We start from the raw sequence: 20,328 nt of genomic DNA on the forward strand, positions 1-20,328 counted from the left end.
ACAAAGGGCTGCTATATTTAACAGTAAATAGAGATACGCATTTGAGAAATTGATTTTACAAAAGATGAGTTTTCTAAAATTACCAAGAATATAAAAGTCACTGGGAAATATAATACATGCAAACAATTTGTTTGTCCTAGGATTTGATATTGAAATGTTTATGTGTTCCCGAGAATAATATCATAGTTATTTCATCTTAATGTGAAATTTTAAAGTCTATTTTTAACTGAAAGACAGCTCACTGAAATTGTGTTCCCAAAGTATATTGAAGTTCTCATAAAATTAATTTTAGAATAATCTAACTTTCTCTCATACTATTTGAGAGACTGCCATTAAAAGAACACCTCCGACAAGTAGTCCTGATAGTACATGGGTATCATTTCCCTTAAAGGTAACACGGTCTAAACAAGTAGGGGTAGGAGATGGCTCAGTGAGTTAATGTGCTTGACACACAAGCTTGTCAACGTGATTTGAGATCTTCAGATCTCAAGTTAAAACTGGACACTAACAATCATGTAGTTCCCACTGATCCTAGTGTCCCTACTCCAGGATGTGGGAAGCAGACTGTCAGGAAGGAGACTTTACTTACAGGCCAACTAGGCTGGCATATAGAACCATGAAGAGACCTTATCTCAAACAAGATGAAGGACAAATGCCATAAGGCTGTTCTCTAATCGCCACAGGTTGCATACCAGAAGTGTGCATGCACGCACACACACACACAGACACTCATTCATACATGCATATGCACACATACACACACCAGAGTCTCACTACTGCACTGCTTATTTGGTAATTTTACATTTTAGTTATATTTAAGATCTCAATTTCGCTTCAAATTATCCACTCTTAATTGGACAGCTTTAGGCAAACTGGGAACCTGCTTCTGCCTTTGTTGAAGATTGTAAACTTTGATTGCCTTGGTATGCTTAGAAAAAAAAACAATACAAACAGCTAGTTTTCAGCTTGATTAGTTGTATCAAAAAGGATTTGAGGAAAGGAATCGTGGTAAGGATTAATAATACATGTGGGACCCATTCATGAGCCTGAAGTAGGAGTGTCTCCTGAGTTCAAGGCTACTTTAGGGTACACAATGAGATAGTAATATTCTCTAAATGGTTCCCTTGTAAGCTAAGTTTAAGAGTAGGGTGCAATAGAGATGTTTACATCTTGGGAGCAACCAACAAACAGGGGCAGGGGGAATACCCCCATTAGAGCAGATCATGGAGCTTAAGCCTGGTGTTTCTTTCTTTGTTCTCTTTGTTTGTTTGTTCCATTGTTACTTGTTGAGTGTCTTTCTGAGACCAAACACTGCATTATAATAGAAAATGGAGGTAGGTGAGGGAAGTAGGCAGCTAGAAGTTGAGTTTTCTTATCAATGAAGGAATGTAACCATGCCTACCTTTTTCACTGAACTAAAGGAAAAGGTTATAACATTACTTTAGACTACCAATTGATTCTGCCCTGTGTTACTTCTCATCAAGTTCTCATATACTTTTCAAGTCTGTGGATGAATTCCTCAGCTTTGGTACAATCCAGACTTTGACACCAAAAAAATATAGTTTAGATTCACATGAGACAAGCATCTATATTGTGTCCAGTTATTGTTCCCTATTTCATTTTCTGTGTTCTGTTCTGTTAACTCTTTTTTCAGTTGTCCCTTTGGCTCTCTTTTTATTGAGGTGGGGCATGCACTCTACAATAAGAATATACTTCACTAAACTCATTAGGTCCTCTGTTGTATAGAGGTGAGTCAAGACAGACCCTTCTGTCACTGACATAGAGAATTTGAGCTATATAGTAAGTTTCAGATAAATCTGAACCAAAGATAAGACTTGCTTCAAAATATCATACCACATGAGAAACAAAAAAGGTACAAAGCTGCATTTCCCATCTCCCCCAACTCAGCCCATGATCCACACTTCACTCATGATTTAGAGGATTTTTTTACCTCATAGGAAAACTGTGAAGATTACTTTTGATAATATAAGACTGTATTTGAAGAAAGATCCATTTGGGCTCCTGCATTGAGGAGGATCATGGCAGATGTAGATGGTAGTGAATAGAAACAGACAGAAAAACAGGAAGGGGATGATGGGGGAATTTTTCTCACTAACATTTCCTAGAGCGCATTCAGCTATGACTGCTTTCATGGGTGAAGAACTTAAAGCTCTGGCACCAAGCAAGTTGTAGAAGCCCTTTCACTTGCAAGCAGCTTCTATCAGCACTGTGTTGAGGACAATTCATATCCAAATCAACCCTTACATTAGTTATGAATTTTGCATGTTGATCTGCAACATGGCACAAATGAACAGTATAAGCAGCCATTATTTACTGTGGGTTTAAACCACTTTTCCGAGATTCTTTAGTGAGTTTTAGAAATGCAAAGATATATGGAGAATGACCAATGCATGAACAGGCTAGCTTAGTCCTTAGGATCAAGCATCTCAATGACATCTTTTTTGAACTGGTTCAAAATGAATTGAATGGAGACTGTGATGTTTTAAATACTTCCTGGAACCCAAATATTAAAACTCTATTTTTCCATTTAACTTCAATAACACCAGATTTAAAAAAAAAAGGTCTCTAGTCCCTGTGTTTCATGCTCACCAAGAACCTAAATGTTTAATGTATCTGGGACAATTTTTTTTTGCAACTTTAAAAATTGTCTAGATTTTTTTCCCACTATGAATGCTCCCCAAAGTATCTGCTTTCACTATAGAAATGCAAGCACATTACAATCTGCATGAGGCTTAATGGCCCTGAATCTGCTGAGCAGAGTCTTTGAGAAAGTGCAGGTCATTTGAGTAAAAATTCAGTGCACAGGAAGACTAACCTGGATGACTTATACTTCAAAGGAAGTAAAATGTTACTCAAAGGTGCCAACTCCCAAGTGATTGACATGAACTCTAGGCATTCTGGGATGCTCAAATTAAGAGGTGATACATTACTCACTCGCAACAATAAAAATAACAACTTTTAAAAGAAATATCCTTATCTCACACATATACACATAAAATGCAAGTTGTGAGCAATGTCTATGCTTGATTTATTTTGCATAAGTGGCTTAACTCCTCCCTTGTTTAATAACATCACTGACTCACTTTATACTTATGCTGTTCTACTACATGTTCGCCACTGTACAAAGTGCCTTCCCTAATAGATCTTAAAAACCACTTTGGAAATAAGTTCAAATAATACTGGATAATTAATGTAGGAAAGTCTTTGGAGAAAGAATAATCTGAGAGAGAATAAATACAAACTGAGTTCATAATGAATTTCTAGGTTTGCTCAGAAAACCTTTTCTTCTTCAAGATGGCCACTTAAGAGAGTCCAGACTAACTTCAGCTAAACGACCTATGACAGTTAGTGGCTCCCTCCTCACTACTTCCCTGAATATTTTCCTAAAAAACAAGTTAAGAAGGTGCTGCAATCCATGACGTTTCCCACGTGTTTCTCTCTGTGCTGTCCTTGACTGTCTGTCATCACAACATAGGATAACAGCTGATGCCTAGGAGATTTTGTGCGCTTTGTTAGTGATAAATAAATATGAATTTACTTCATATTTTTATAAATTTTTGGTATTCTAGTCATTTAGATAAGGCAGAAGTGTACATGCATCCTCTCTGAAAAGTAATTCTTATTCATTTATTTTATAGCCATAACCCAACCAGTGTTTCTCACACAGCAGTCCCCTGGTACTGAACACCCTGTGTTTCTTCTGTTATTTTCAAAGAGACAGAGCTGATTTAAAACTTCACTGTGAGGATTTTTTAAGAGGCATCTTGCAACAACATCATGGGACTAAAAACAATCGGCTATGAATCCAACCCTTGTACTAAATTTGAAGATACTTTTAAAACTCTAGTGTCTAGTAAATAAAGTCCTAAAGGAGCCACTAAACTCCAAATGCACTTCTAAATTTTATTCCTCCATCATTCTCCACACCTCTTCACAAGGGACCCTATGCTTCTTCCTCTCACTCTTGTTTCTGTTCTTAACCCCTGTAAAGTTCCATACTTGCCTGAGCCTAGGGTGACTTTGGAGTATCCCTTCTATCTCTGGTAGTTGCATTAAAAATATAGGCTAGGAGTGGTGAGAGGCTCACCATGGCGAATTTAAAGGCCTGTGGTGCACTCACTGTGTGAGAGCTCTTAAGATGCTAGGGTGCTGCATATGTCTACACCATGGCTGATTGCCCAATGTAGCAAATGTAAGAGACAACTGCATAAAACATGGCCATCGTGATAAACACAGTGAGGAAGGAAACTGGACATAAAAAGAAATAACATTCTCCAAACCTTGATTCATGGCTGACATTGAGATTGTGTTCAAAGCAGAAGCAAGGCCCCAATTAAGAGACATAAATAATTGGTTTCCTCTATCAATGATAAGGAACCTTGGAAAGCCACATGGCACTGTGGGATATCTTTATCTCAGAGGCTCCATGCTATCCCCAAGTACTCCCAGACCCAGGCTGACCACAAGCTGTTCCAGCATAGCACCTTGCCACGCTGGTCCCTAGAGTTAGTTCCAGCACCAAAGGGCCATATGGAACTAACCATAATTTATCTCTGGTTAGTATCTCTCTTGGCACCTCTCTACTAGCCACGAACTCTCTGGTTCCAGCTACCGGTAAAATCAAGACTCAACAAAGTGCAACCCAACAATCGGATTTATATGTTAAATTCTCAGTCCACAATACATCCACACAATAAACTCACAAGCAATTGATAAGATACAATCTACCCAACTAGATAAGATTGACTTATAGAAATCCATCCATTAAGAAATATTCACAACAATCTAAATCTGTGTAGAGACACATGGTGATGGATCGTGTACGTCTTCCTCCATGTTGCCTCTCTCCTCCTTTCTGCTTCTCCCTTTCCTACTAAAACCTTTGTTCCCACCTCCCTTCCTTCTCGTCTAATGACAGGCCTCATTTTATCTTGTGTTTGCCTTCATATACATCAACCTACAATACTGAAATTTTAAATTTTCATATCCAATTTTAGAAACTTTTTAAACCTATTGCAAGGAACAACACAGGGCAAAGGGGCTACATCAGTTGCCCTCCGTGGAGATTCCCCAGTAGATATTTTCATTGATTCTACTTCTCTATCATTTTATCAGTGTGTCTTTCTGATTGGCAGTTGCCTTTCTGTTTCTACTGTCTGTCCATGAGCATGTTAATTCTGAGTAAAGGACCTAGATAAGCCAGTTTCTGGAATCACTTCTGGATTGCCACCATAAATCTCCCTGTAAGCTATGGAGAGGTAGAGTTGGTTCCTTTTCTGGGAACTCAGATTTTTGCAGTCTCTGTTTCTCACACCTCTCAAATACTTGGCTGGCTTTCTATTTCTGGGTTCTTCTTTGGAGGGATGTGCTAAGTTTTAAAACACTGAGGGGTTTCCCTAGCCCTTTAGGGACCATCATATTTTCCAAATAGCTTATGGGAGAGGGATTTGAGAAATCTTTCTGTGCATACTTAAGTACTTCAACCTTCTCTGCTCTGTGCCCTGCACATCTCTCACATTGTGACCTGAGGTTTATCATAGATTTCAACTGTTTTCAGAATGAGAGGCACTGAAAAGTTACAACACATAGATCCTTAATCACAGAACGTTTCAATTAATTTAGTTTGTGGGACAGAGAGTAGATGTTTTGTTTCATTGTACTTTGAGTCCTATTTGATTCTCGTGGTAACCAAGGGCTGAGAACCACTGGTCAATATGTGCATTTCGCTATAGAAGTTTGTATTGAAAGATTAAATGGCATGGCTATGTTTAAGCTCTTCTTGCAGTGTAGCAGCATTGGAATGTAGTGCATAGCAAACATGGGTTTTATCTTAGAAGTCCGACTTTCTCTTCTTTGGCAAATACCGGGAGAGTTTAATTCAAATAACCACCATGGACACTAATGACACTCGCAGAGTCCCTCTTTCTGAAACAGAGCTGAACTTTAGCTTTCATTTGGTGAACTCATTTATTATCATTTCTTCAGTGGACCACTGTTTCTGGCATGACTCTCTTGACCTGTAATTGTGAAGTCACGTGTCTGTCACTGTCTCTCTCTTGCTCATAGCACCAGAAGAATGGACCACAACCCGCTCCAGCCTGAAGGCACCACCACCAAGGTCAGCCAGAGGGGGATACAGGGAACACCCCTATGGTAGATATTGAAGGTCCTCTTCACCTGTGACCTCCTCAAAGACAATTCATAGCCTGTGCTCTTCACATAAACAGCAACAAGACAAGTAATAGTCTTTTTTGTTTGTTTGTTTTTTCTATCCTAGGGATAACTGCTCATAATTACTCCCACCTATTCTTGTATTCTCTTATACTGTTAACGTGACATGGACATTAGTATTATTTTATAAAACAGACTGGAAAAAAAAGAGACTGGCAAGCATAGTTTATAAACCATTCTGTAGGTTGATATTCTCTTGATTGTTTTTTTTTTTAATTGTTGTGTGTAAACCGCCAACCCCTTCCCTTTCCTTTTCGGTTTCCTTTCTCCTTTTTCTTTTGTAGAAAAAAAAAGAGCATGAACCTGTTAGATTTTGAGTCTCAACCAACTAGCCGAACCTTTGTTTAGGGTTGTTAAAAGACTGTAATATGATTTTGAACTAGCTGATAACACAGTTGTAGATAAGATGTTTTAACCTGTCTTTTAATATCTGTTAGTCAGATGGAGATGTTCAATATTAAGTTGTAAATTTAATTTTTAAATGCTGTTTTAATGGGGTGGAAAACAAGCAGCTACTGTATGTATGTAGCTAACTGAATTTGTTCAGTGTTTTAACCTGTATTTGTTAAAAAAAGAAAAAAGAAAAAAACACACATGAAGTTCCATGTGTAAGCTTCTCTAAATAGGAACCACAATTTGTCAAATATGTTTGCCATAATTTGTCAATAAAGCTGAAGGCTTTTGTAAAAACTAAATTTGGAATTACTTGTTTTCTAACTTTAAATGCCTGCTTTATTTCTTTTTCAAGAGATGCCTAAAATGTTTTCTATTTAAAACTTACAAAAATGAACCCAAGCCTGTTTTTAAGATATCTGTGTAATACTTAAAAATGTATCAATAACTTATGGTTGTTAAATAATTTAAAAGTTAACAAACTAAACTGTGACATGAATCATGGTTAGTAAACACTAATGTACAACATGTTAATGGAAGAAATGGATTCAGAATAATAAATGGATTTTAAACTATCCTCTAAGCTTTATCTTGCTAAACACAAATTCTGATTGACTTGTTTGCACTAGCATGTCTCTCGTGAGAAAGAGTAATGGAGTATAAAGAGGTAAGATTACCACTTACCACTGTCTAAATGCCTAGTTCTTCAACCTTTGAGTTTCCCCGCACATTTAAATCTCCCATCCAACATGTGAGCATTGCGTAGATTCACGTGATTGTTTTCACTCGAAGGAGTGCGTGGGCTTCGTTCGCGTAGTTTATGACAGTTCGTTTGACCGAGAAATCATCAGTGTCAATGGCTAGATGTTGCTATTCAACCTCAAAAAACTTTATTTGTAATTTTCAGTGCTAAATATCACCGCCCTTGAAGGCAGTTTAGAGGGCTGATATTTCTTTTGAGACTATCAGACTTGATGGCTGATGATTATTAAGGAAATATGTCGCAGGACTCACAGGATGACTAAACGTTAAACAGGTAACACTAATAGTTAACTCTGTAAGTTTGCCTATGCAGCAGTAATGTTAAATCTTCTCAGTTATTAAGTTCCTGATAGTTAAAAAAGTAAACCTACAAAAAAAATATATATATAACAAAATAGGTCTACAGGCTTTTAAAACAACTAATTAAAATTAACTAGAGGCAGCAAAAATGATTTTACAATCTATAACCCTCAAGGTAATAAACAGAACTAAAATTAGCAATAACAGTAATGCAACTCTTGCTAACAATCAAACGTTAAGCTAAATTTTGATGGAGAGAAAGCAAGTGAAAGACTTGATAGCAGGGATGCATACCAAAACCGTTACTCTTCTGAACATAGTTTTTTTTGTTTATGGTGGCTTTTTGTCAATGTGATTGGTTTACTTTTTTTGCTGCTTCTCAGCTGAGGCATTTTGCTGTCTAGTTTCTGCAGCTGGAGTTGCATGCCAATAGTTTTATGAAGTGTGTGTGTTTGTCCTCGATTAAAATTGTAAACATGTGCCTCTTTTAAAAAAAATGCTGCTCAGTTATGTTTCCGTTTTCTATTCTTTCTTACTATTCCAGATCTGCACAAAGAGCACATAAATGATAGCAGATATGATGGACTAAAAGGGATACAGGTAAGCTGAGGTCTGTCATCTCTGACATAATCTTCACCAAAGTGTGGAACAACAGGAAGCTGTAGTAGCCAAGTGAAACTCTAAACGCCAGTCTGGGGGATACTGAAAAAAATCTGCAGGGAAACCAGCTAAAAGCAGCACGGAGTCATTTGCAATTACTATGTCTTAGTGTAAGATAGCTTCCCCAAATTCCAATTGTTCAAATTGCTACAGAGCACTCTCTGGGGTTCAGGCACAGATCCTGTGTAGCCCCAAATGTTCAGAGTCACAGACCGAAAAGAATGAGACGTCAATCACAACTGACACAGAGAATATTTTCATAAAGCGAATGGCGGCAGCTGAGGCTCAGGCGTGCTGCTTCTCTCAACAGGATGGAGAGCAGGATGTGACGTCACAATGAAAGAAACCTGGCCATCGAGTGTTACTGTTTGCTATGCCAGTCCTAATTCAGGTTCCTTCTAATAACCTGGTCGTCATTGCGTACATACGAGCCAGTCTGGCTCCCGTGTATTCTATACGAGGCTCACGTAAGTTTGGAAAATTATACGGGTTTACGGAAATTATGTAAGTCATATGCAAGCTTATATAAGTTATAAACTCAGAATCTCTCCCATGCCATTAGGACTTACCCATGGTCCCATGAAGCTGTGGAATGTCCCCTTGGCTCATTAGAGGGAGCAAGGGCAAGGCTGTTTTGGAGAGCTGTACACACCTGCCAACTTCTGCAGAAAGACAGGAAGAGTCACGCATATGCACAGCCTTCTGTAGAAAGGCAGGGACCAGTGCTCACCAGGGTGAAGAAATGTCAGTGGACAGAACCAAAGTTAGTCCCAGATGTCCCCAAGACTTAAGTTCAAACCACCAAGTAAAAAGAAGGGAAATACTCTCTTGAGTTATACAGGAACTCATGACCTAAAATACCTGAAATCCATACTCTGGATTGGTTAAGACTTTTTTCCTTACCTGGGAGAAATGACAGAGTAGTATGAAATCAAACTTAAAAATATGAAAACATTGTATATACACATATGCATATATATACATATTTTATATACATATACTTATATAAAATCATGAAAGTTATATATATATGATATATCAGTTATATATCCTATATATATGATATATATATGTATAAAGTTAAATATCAGATATACTTACTTCATAATTTACCAGCTCTTCAAATAATTGGAAATAAACAAGGTGGGATTCTCTGGAAACCGGGTGTGGAATTTCTCCTAGTTTAGGATGACAACCTTTCACGCAGTGTTTTTAAAAAGATGCTTCTCCCATGAGCAGTAGAAAGCTATGCTGGATTCCACTGCCAACATCCTATCTACTGACAAGAACTCAACTCAGTTTTGGCTCCTAAGTTTGTTGAACATTCCTATGTCTAATGCCACCTCATGCAAGTGATGAAAGTCCCCTGGCGCACTTTAAATCAACTCTGTGAATTCCATTGACATGCATTCTGTATATGCATGAACTCCCTGTGGATTTCTTCAGACCGTGAGCTTTCCACTGGCACACTGATAATCCCATGACATGTGGGAACTCACTCAAACACCAAATCTGAGCTCCTAACCAACCAGAGCTTCCAGGGACTAAGCCACTACCCAAAGACTATACATGGACTGACCCTGGACTCTGACCTCATAGGTAGCATTGAATATCCTAGTAAGAGCACCAGTGGAAGGGGAAGCCCTTGGTCCTGCCAAGACTGAACCCCCAGTGAACGTGATTGTTGGGGAGGGGCAGTAGGGGGAGGATGGGGAGGGGAAGCCCATATAGAAGGGGAGAGGGAGGGGTTAGGGGGATGTTGGCCTGGAAACCGGGAAAGGGACCAACATTCGAAATGTAAATAAGAAATACTCAAGTTAATAAAGAAAAAAAGGAAAAAAAATAGCATTAGTAATTAAGAAAGTTCTATGCCCACTAATATTTGCCAAAGTCTTACAACATAGAAGCTTGGCTAAAATAGTCAATTTGCTGGCATTTGAGAACCTTGTCAGTAATCTCTTCTTACTTTTAATATTTAGGTAGTATTCACCAAGGCCACTCAGCTTAATAACAATTGAATTGCTAACCACTTTTAAATGAAGTTTACATTACATCACATGTAAACATTTTTTTTAAAAATCCAGTGAAAGCAATCAATGCTTCAGGAATACATTTTTGAAATACTTCCTTTATTTCTTTGGTTGTTCATTTAAAATTGCCTGGGTTTGAGATCTCAAAACCACATATGCCCTTGGAAAGACACCCTGTATAGATAGCATCCACTCTGAGCTCATGCAACATAGACATATTCAGGGTTTGGTTCTGTTTGGTTATAATGGGAAGACAGTGCACTAGTAAAAACTTTGAGTGGGCAAAGTATTTCAAATTCCAATGCAATGACACCTGTCATTAAAAATGTTGTTTGCTGCTCCTGCTGGCTCATTGGGTAGGCTTACCTCTGGTTATAGAAATACTTAAGTAAATGTGTGTAAACATGTAATTGCATGGCAATTTACACATAGATTTGTAGCTGGTATAATGGTAGAACATTAAGTATAGTAACAGTAAGCACATTGCAACCTTTTTGTTTTGGGTACACATGCCAAACACAGGACCAGAAATTTTACATAAACACTAATATTAAGCACCTGTAATTAAAAAAATGGATCAAAGAAAGTAGCCCCATTCTGTAGAGATGACAGTAATTTCATACTGTTAATTAGAAGCAATTAGACACACCCCCCCAGAGCTCGCAGGGACTAAACCACCAACCAAAAATTACACATAGAATGACCCATGGCTCCAGCTGCATATGCAGCAGAGAATGACCTTGTTTGGCATCAGTGGGAGGAGGGGCCCTTGGTCCTGTGGAGGCTCAATGCCCCAGACTAAGGGGATGCTAGGGCAGTGAGGCAGGAGTGGGTGGGTGGGAGTGACTGGATGGATAGGGGAGCACCTTCGTGGAGGCAGGGATAGGGAAGTGGGACGAGGGATTTTAGGAGAGGAAACCTGGAAGGGGGATAACATTCGATATGTAAATAAACAAAATAACCAATAAAATTTTAAACATAAATAAATTAACTTTTAAAAAAGGAGCAATTAGAAACAGGGGAATATGGAAACGAAAGCTTTCTGTCCTGTGAGTTTTTACCTTTACTCTCTTTTGTTTCTTTGAGAGTTTATATTGTTAACAATTACATGGAAAGGAACAGGAGAGATGGCTCTGCTGCTCTTACAGAGGATCTGGGTTTGGATTTAGGTACCCAACTGGGGAGCAGCGTCTGCAGAACTTCTGCTAACTCCAGCTCCAGGGGAGCTGATGCCCTTTTCTAGCCTCTATGGATACTTGTGCATCGGAGGCATTCATACACACACACACACACACACACACACACACACACACACACACAATTATAAATAATTCTATACAGTAAAATAATTGTAATCAGTCATAACTTAGAAGTTCAGAAACCCCAAATTTACCCTAATTCCTATTCTGTAGCAATAAAATGAATTCATTTTTTAACACACTGGAGTGTTTTACTTTGAAATGCATTTTTACTTTGATATTTCCCAAACTTAATCATTCTTCTAAAATTTCTAACTCCATCCCCGAAAGATGCAGACGAAAGCATCATCTGTTAGTTAGCACGCCTGACTGTAGCCTTTGGCAGAATGAGTGATTCCAGTTATAGTCTAGGTTCCCTTTGACATTATGAGAAAACTCTCATGCGATAAGATGAGCACGGAAGTCATTGCAGGGTTTTTTGTTCCGCAGTCACAGGTCAGAACTCCATTAAAGAACTAGGGTCAATTTCAACACAGAAATATTTTTGTGCAGTCAAACAACCATTGTTAAACGCACAAGTGGAGGAAGGAACCAGCCCATCTTGAGTTGTTTTTTTTTTTTTTTAAATCCCTGCTGCCGGGGAAATACGTTCCATTTCTCTGGTTATTCTGGCGTCCAGATGAATAGCTGAGTTAACAAACGGTGGTGCCATTGACTGACAGGTACTTGTCTTCTCCATCTAGCCTGCAGATTAATTTCCTGGCTCCTTATGCAGAATACATCAATTGAAAGATTGTTTACCGTAAGAGAGAAAAGGTCACTATACTTAGTATGCATTTTACATCTGGGTCTTTTGTACTCGGTAAGAGCAGGAACTGAGAGAAAATGAGATGCCTGAGTCATACACATTATAATCTTATGAGGGTCAGGTTTACATTTACAGACAGAGAGAGGGAAAGGGGAGGGAAGGAGGAGAGAGGAGGAGAGGAGAGAAGGGGAGGGGAGGGGAGAGGAGGGGAGGGGAGAGAAGGGGAGGGGAGGAAAGAAAGAAAGAGCGGGGAGAGAGAAAGAGTAAACATTCTTTTAAACTTGGTTAGTTACATATCAATAATATGTCTCTGATTCACTGTGCCTCACACTTCTCAGTAGTATATGGTACTTGTACGAGAGACTTGGATGGCTCCTTTACTCAGAATCTTTCTTGAGAGAGATTCTACTTGCAAGTTTCGACCGTGAATGAGTGAATGAGGATGTGCACCCTTCCCTCCCTCACTCTGAGTCCCGCACATAGGAACACAGCACTCCCTATTCTGTAACCCCATAGCCTGCCTCTGTGACAGTATGTTCTTCACATTCCCTGCAGCTATGTTGACACTCCCTTTCCAGCGTCTCCCACCATTTTCATAGTAAGAGGAGGAGAGAGAAGCTCAAGTTCTCCTCTTTGGAATAAGGCTCCTTAGATTATTTGCCAACTTCCATTACAGTTTTCTATTTACATTTATTCTAACTGCAACATAAGAACATAAAGATTTGCATATTAAGGAGGTGCCCTATAATGAATCAATGCATGTTACATGTGCAGTGTTTAAATCTGCTCAGATAACTTGTTTGGGGGTAAAAACATGAAAAGCCATTTTTTCCAGCTTTTATAAATACACAGGACCTTTGCCACCAACTGTAGTCACTCTCCTGAGCACTAAAACCTCAGCTTCTTGCTCCTGTCTGGGTATGACTTAGTATGTGTTGGTTATTTTCTCCAACTCTTCCTTAGCTCAGTTCAGCTCTCAGCTTCTAAAAGATCAGTATTTTTACACTTTACACATGGTTTTCTATGTCTGTCTTCTTTCACCTAAGGCAACAATCTCTAATTCCATCCACGTTGTTTCACATGACAGGACCTCCTACTTTTGTGTGGCTGAATAGTATTCTGATGCATATGGACTGCATTTGCTTCCTCTGTTCATCAGTGGATGGCCATTTTGGCATTCCCATGTCTTGACGACTGTGAAAAGAGCCGCAGTGAACATAAGAATGTAGGTATTTCCTTGTTATACCTATTTGTTTCCTTTGGCTCTGCCTACGAGTAGGATTGCTGTACTGTACAATAATCATTCTTGGATTAATTCTTGGTGTTTGGCAATAGCCCATTGGGAATTTCATTTGCATTTTCCTGACGAAATAATATTAGTGAAATCTGTCATGCGTCTGTCAGATACACGAATAGTTTTATTTAACATTTTGTTTATTTTCTAAGTTATATGTCTGGATGTGTGGATGTGTGCCTGGGAGTGCGGGTATGGAAATCCGAGGCATTATATCTCCCGGGTACTGGAATCAGAGGTGGTTGTGAGCCTTTGAGTCCTCTGAAAGAACAGTTGAGTGCTTTTAACTGCTGAACGATCTCTCAGGATCCCAAGTGCAGAAATTTTTAAAAAGAAATATATCTACCTTCTAAGAAACTTCTCTTAGAACTTCTCTGGATTCTTTACTCATTAATAACCTCTTAGTATAAATTGACTTAATAATTAGCTATTAGTTGTCTATTTTTTATGCCTGGTGACTACTGAAAATTATTGTCTCTGAATAGATTTGTCTCTGATAAATAGGTGGGCAATTTTTAGAAGGGCTCTATTTTGTTTTGTGGTGCTTTTAATGGTTCATTCTCGTGACTGCTTAAAGAAACACGTAGCAAAGCTGGTGAGCAGAAAGGCTAACACAAAAGCCGAGTGTATATGACTACTTAAATATGTTCTGTATTTTTATATTCTTTACCTTCATTCCTTTTTTCCATTTCTCACATGTTTATTTATATTAAATAGGTTGCTAGTAGATAAATATAGCCGACCTTGCAGGTGGTTGGATTCGGTGTTTCTATTTGTCTGCAGCAGTTTCATTATGAAGAATTGATTATCCTCGAATTCCTGGTTGGCACAGCCTGGTTGGCACACAGACGCTTGGAGGACTGGTGTGCAACCCCACAACCGATTTAAATATAAGGGACTTGAATTTTCAGTCATGAGCTGACCTTCATTTTGGGAGGGACAAAGTGATCTAAGGTCCAGTTTGCTGAGGTTAGTGTGTGTGTGAGGAAGAAAGCTGTATTAACTGTCCGGGGAACAAGGGATGAACTGGAGGGTGAGCACAATTATTTCAATGTTCTCAGATGCATTTTTATCATAGGGAAAATAGTCATAGTAGCAGTCCTAGCTCATACCATTATGAGGTGGAGTAAAATGATAGAGGTAAATTATTTCCTCCCAAATTTAGTTACTAGGCTTCCAAACTGGTTCTTTCTCCTTGCAACAAATTCTAAATGTACCACATCACCATACTGTGTTTCAAGAAGGCAAATAAAAGTTCATTCTATAAGGAAGACGTAGAATATAAATCAATTTTCTGCTAGAAATATTTAATATACTACTATTAATATTATAATTTTAATATTAATATTGTAATTTTAATATTATTAATATTATGATTTTAATATTAATATTATAATTTTAACATTATTAATATTACCTGGTCTAGTATATGTCTTAGAACAGAGTTGTTTGTATTGGTTCTAATGCTTTATCTTAACTTGGCTCCCAAAAGCCACATTGCAGACCTGAGGGTTTCTGTCCCCAGCTGGCTTCGGGTGGTAATAAAGAATTGCTATATAGCCAGTGGCCAGGCGGGGAGGTGGAGGCAGGACTTTTAGATTTCGTGGGCAAGGGACAAAGGGAGAGAAGGAAAAGGAGAGAGTCACCATGACTCGGAGGGAGAGAGATCAGATTTAAGAGCTGCGGGAAAGAAAGCATCCAACAATGTAGGTAGAAAGGAAGAGAGACCCTGTGGCAGGGAGAGGGCGCTGCCCAGAAGGTACCAGGTTAGAAAAGATAAAATATAGATTTAGAAGGTATTAATCCAGGAATACCAGAGGGAAGTGAGTGTTAGCTGTGGGGAGTATAGAACTGTCCAGCATGTCAAAATTAGCTGGTGCATGCGCGTGCGCACGTGTGTGTGTGTGTGTGTGTGTGTGTGTGTGTGTGTGTGTTTCATTTATGAATCCTGACAGCTCTTGGGCAGGTGCCCCATGTACACGGCCGGCCGGAAGCCAAGGCAGATTAACTTATTCCCTGCTACACACACTTATGAAATATTCATTATCATATTTAGTCTTTAGCCTCCTAGGTCTAAAAAATTTTATAAAATGGCACATACACAGATATATCAATAGATTGTATGTGCTATCATGAGTGTAATTCCAGTGGTAACTTGGTATAATTGTTATATTAATAATTTAAAGAAAGTGTCAGCTAAAACAATGGATCACATAACATACTATTTTTGTGTCTATAAAAAGCTTCACTTTTTTTCTCGATACCTTTATGTATGACACATATAGTGCTGGTTGAAAGTATTTACATTTTCTCAAAACCCCATACATTTCAGGCATTATTGTACCTTACTCTCAGCCTTCCATTCCTATATAGCGCCTACATATAGCTAAGTACACAGCCCTCTAAATGTAGGTATGGAATAAATAATCAAGTTACATGAACTTCCATAAACTCTAGGAAATTGGGTATCTTTTCCTACTGTGATCACTTCCTACTGAAGACGTGCTTTCAGTATACTGGTGTGTCTACTTATATTCTTGCAAACCAAGATCCAATTTTCAACTCTTCTCCCTTTCTCTACCCAATAACACACACAACTGAAATGTGCCTTATCTTTTATTATAGTTAAGATACCCAAGTGAAAGTGAACACAGAAATAAAGGACAAGCTAGATCCTGAGAGAAAGATAACAAGGATCCATTATGAGTGCAAGGGCATGAGAAAGAAGAGGGGAGTTTCTCCTACATCTCCAGAGCAGGTGATGTTGCAAGCCTCCACCACGTGCATCTTGTTGTTAAAGACCGTATCTGAATTTCCCATGTTAGCTCAGCTGTCCTTACACTCCTGGGCATTAAGAGCTCATGTAGCTGGAGATCCCAGCACAGGACAAGTATTTACCATCATTTTCTTCGATCATTGAACTTTCTTTTGTGATATTTTTAGAACTTTAAAACTTTTCTAGGTGTATAATATTGAGTAAACGATAGAAAACGGTGCCAGCTTCTCACAGTTTTTTGGTAAGATTTTGGTAAGATTTGGTGAGATTTTATAAAATTGCAATTATTGTACATCACAACTTTTGGCTGGTCTGTATGTGTGTGTGTGCGTGCGTGCGTGTGTGCGTGCATGCATTGTGTGTATGGAATATTACATCTAGACCTGCAGACATAGCACAATAGCTAATAGCACTGGCTGCTCTTGCAGAGGACCTGGGTGTCTTTCTCACAACCGTCTGTAACTGCAATCTCAAGAGATCCAATGCCTCTTCAAGACTCTGTGGGCACTGAGCAGGCATACATGGTGCACAGACATACGTTAGCAAAACACTCATGCACACAAAAAAATTATTTTAAGAAATATGTACAGATTCTGTAGTTATCTCACCACATTTTTTATAGCACCACTGGTATTTTTGAGTGACAGTATCCCTCCGTATATGTTTTCAGAACCCTATAACTTGGCAGAGTGTACAGAGTTACTAGAAGCTTTGACTCTAAGAAAGTTTTTAATAAGAATTAATTGCTTATTTAATGCATTCACATTATTGTTAAAGGGTTTTTTTCTTTTCTTAATTTATTATCTTATCATGCATTATATCCCAACATCCTTACCACAGTTTCCCCTTCTTTCTCTCCTCCCAGTCCCTCCTCTCACCTGTCCTCTTCCCCGGATCCACTCCTCCTCCATTTCCCTTCAAAAAAAGGCAGGCTTTCCAGAGATGTCAAGCAACCATGGCATATCAAGTTGCCATAAGAGGAGTAGGTTCTTTGTTTCATAGTAAGGCAGGATGAAGCTACCTTGTAGGAGGAAAGGGATCCCCAAAAGAGTCAGAGATAGCCCCTGCTCCCACTGTTAGGAGTACCACAAGAAGACCAAAACTATACAACCATAACATAGTCAGAGAACCTAGATTGTCCTCTAGATTGCAGGCTCTCAATTCTCAGTTCAATCTCTGTGAGCTCCTGTGAGCCAGGGTTAATTGATTCTGGGGTGTGTGTGTGTGTGTGTGTGTGTGTGTGTGTGTGTGTGTGTGCGCGTGTGTGATATCCTTGATGCCTCTAGCTTCTGGAAAACTAGATTATTATAGTAGAAGTTTAATTTCTTTAAAATAAAATCCCACGATGAGTTGACTTGGTACCAGTCACTAGGACTTCAATTCTCTGGGCTTTAACTCTAATGTCCTTGAATATCTTCATATTTAAAGGACTCAAAGAATTGGGAGTTTTCTACCAGTAACTAATTATTTCAACACAATCACTCCCGGAAACAATAGCAAATGAAGGACACTTATTAAAGAGTGGTCTCATCAAATTCTACAGCTGAAAGATTTTCAGTGAAGTCTGAATTACTTGCTAAGCTGACTACATACTTACCTATCACATATTGAAGAATATCATCAAAGGTTACATTTCTGTATAAATATCTCCAAGCAGCATTCTGAAAGAACAGCCAGACTTTACCTTCCTCACTGCAAAAGACAATGTCTCCTAGGAAAAAGTATAGCTTTTAAAATTAAGTAAGTGCTTGCTGACAGGAGTCAGATATGGGTTTCTCCTGAGAGTCCTTGCCAGAGCACTACTGATATAGATGAGGATGGTTGCAGCTAACCATTGGGTTGAGCATGGGGACCCCAATGAAGGAGTTAGAGAAAGGACTGAAGGAGGTGAAGGGGTTTGCACCTCCCTAGGAAGAACAACAGTATCAACCAACCAGACCCCCAGAGTTCCCAGGGACTAAACCACTAACTAAAGAGTATACATGGAGCAACCCATGGCTCCAGCCACATATGTAGCAGAGGATGGCCTTGGCTGGCATCAGTGGGAAGAGAGGCCCTTGGTCCTGTGAAGGCTTGATGCCCAGTACAGGGGATGCTGGGGCGGGGAGGCGGGAGGTAGTAGGTAGGTGGGTTTGGGAGCATCCTCCTAGAAGCAACTTGAGGGAGAATGGGAGAAGGTGAACTGGGAAGGTTCATTTGAATGTAAATACATAAGATATCCAATTTTTAAAAAAAGGACAGTTTGAAAACAATTTTAAAAAAAATCTAGGTGAGGATACTAGTCAAGTCTGATAGGAGGCAGTTATCAAATGAATAAATAGATAACTAAATGCTTTGCCTCTAAATTTGTTATGTCTTATAGTCTGTATGCAGTGTCTATGATGCTGGTCAATTATCAGATTTATTTGTGCATACAATGCCAATGTAATGTAATTTACACATGTAGGGTTAATACTTCTAAGATAACTTGGAGTGTCTCAGTTGGTTTTTGTCAGCAACCTAGACACATCGGAAGAGGAAATCTCAATGGAAGAGTTGCCTCTATTAAAATAGCCTGTGCATCAGACTGTGGGCCATTTTCCTGATTAACAGCTAATGTAGAATGTCTGTGTTACTGTAAACAATTCTATCGCTGGGTAATATAAGAAAGCATGGGGAGCAAGCCAGTAAGCAGCATCTCTCCATGGCCTCTGCCTCAGTTCCTGCCTCCAGGTGCCTGCCTTAAGTCCTTGTTCTGACTTCCCCCCATGATGGTCTATAAACCATAACCTGAAATAAATCCTTTACCCTCCAAGTTGCTTTCTCATAGCATTTATCTCAGCAAGAACAAGAAAGACATTGATTTAAGAAGGGCAGATAGTCTGCTGTGGAAAAAATAATACATTTTTTTAAAAATTGCATTTTCACTATTTGTTTATTTGAGGGTGAGGGAGCACTTGCAACTTCATGCATTTGGAGACAGAGGACAACTTTCAGAAGTCTGTTCTGTCCTTCCACCCTATGTGACCCGGTGACTGAACACAGGCCATCTGAGTTGGCATCAAGCAACTTTCCCCTCTGAGCTGTCACACTGGACAGCAAGACATTTTTACCTTTTTCTCTTTAAAGAGAAAAAGACAAAATTAAAAGGTTTGCTCAAAATATGTGAGCGTTTGGAGTTTTCTCAGGCTCCAGGAGAAATCTCATGTGTGCATTGGAAACAGGGTCTTGACTTTTTACTTCTTTCTACATAGCTTACGTGAGCTAGATAGCTTGGGGCCTGGTGTCTCGGGACCTCACAGATTGCTGGATGACACAGAAGTCAGTAAATATGCTTTTGTGGCACCTAAAAATGGTGACAGAGACTCATACATTTGTAAGGACACAGCCCCACAAACTTCCCCATACTCCTCATGCAGGGTAAAGACCAGCATAAGTGACAGAGATTTTCTCTACCTGGCCAATGTCCATAGCACACAAAACCATATAGGGAGTGTTTAAGATAGAGTTTCTAGAGCATTTACTCACATAGAAAGATAAAATATTTCATGATGACATTTAGTAACTATCTAATTAGGCACCATTTTCTTCTCTTCTGGGGTTGATTTGGTTTTAGAAATATGATAGTATGTTACACTTTATAATACATATTTTATATAAAATATATTATATATTATAAAAATATATATTGTACATATATTAACATATCATGTATATATTGATATATAGTTATATAGTATAACTATATAATATATTTTATATATAATTGATATATATATATACACACACACATTATCTGACCAGACTTTCTTCCACTAGAAAGGTACATTTTTATCTCCCTGAATAACCCCGAGTGCTAATGCTAAGCTGCAAAT

The 20,328-nt window shown here is 38.7% G+C and overlaps 1 protein-coding gene across 3 annotated transcripts in view; it reads left to right on the plus strand.

Annotated features, from left to right (window-relative positions):
- The window catches only part of Khdrbs2 (KH RNA binding domain containing, signal transduction associated 2), a 506,623-nt gene that overhangs the window by 461,554 nt on the left and 24,741 nt on the right, over window positions 1-20,328 (plus strand). Inside the window, exons 9-12 of one of the 3 annotated variants that reach the window (XR_015628455.1) lie at window positions 6,088-6,259; window positions 8,252-8,307; window positions 8,678-8,834; window positions 13,492-13,629. Coding sequence is in view for 1 of the 3 variants with exons in the window: in NM_133318.2 (NP_579852.1) it covers window positions 6,088-6,185 (98 nt within the window). In the remaining 2 variants the exon portion in view is untranslated. Of the gene's footprint in view, window positions 1-6,087; window positions 6,948-8,251; window positions 8,308-8,677; window positions 8,835-13,491; window positions 13,630-20,328 lie in introns of those variants that run through there. The other 2 variants (XR_015628456.1, NM_133318.2) reach the window with 2 other exon arrangements.

Source organism: Rattus norvegicus, chromosome 9 (assembly GCF_021556685.1).
Source record: "Rattus norvegicus strain SHRSP/BbbUtx chromosome 9, alternate assembly SHRSP_T2T, whole genome shotgun sequence".
In the NCBI taxonomy this organism is placed as follows: Eukaryota; Metazoa; Chordata; class Mammalia; order Rodentia; family Muridae; genus Rattus; species Rattus norvegicus.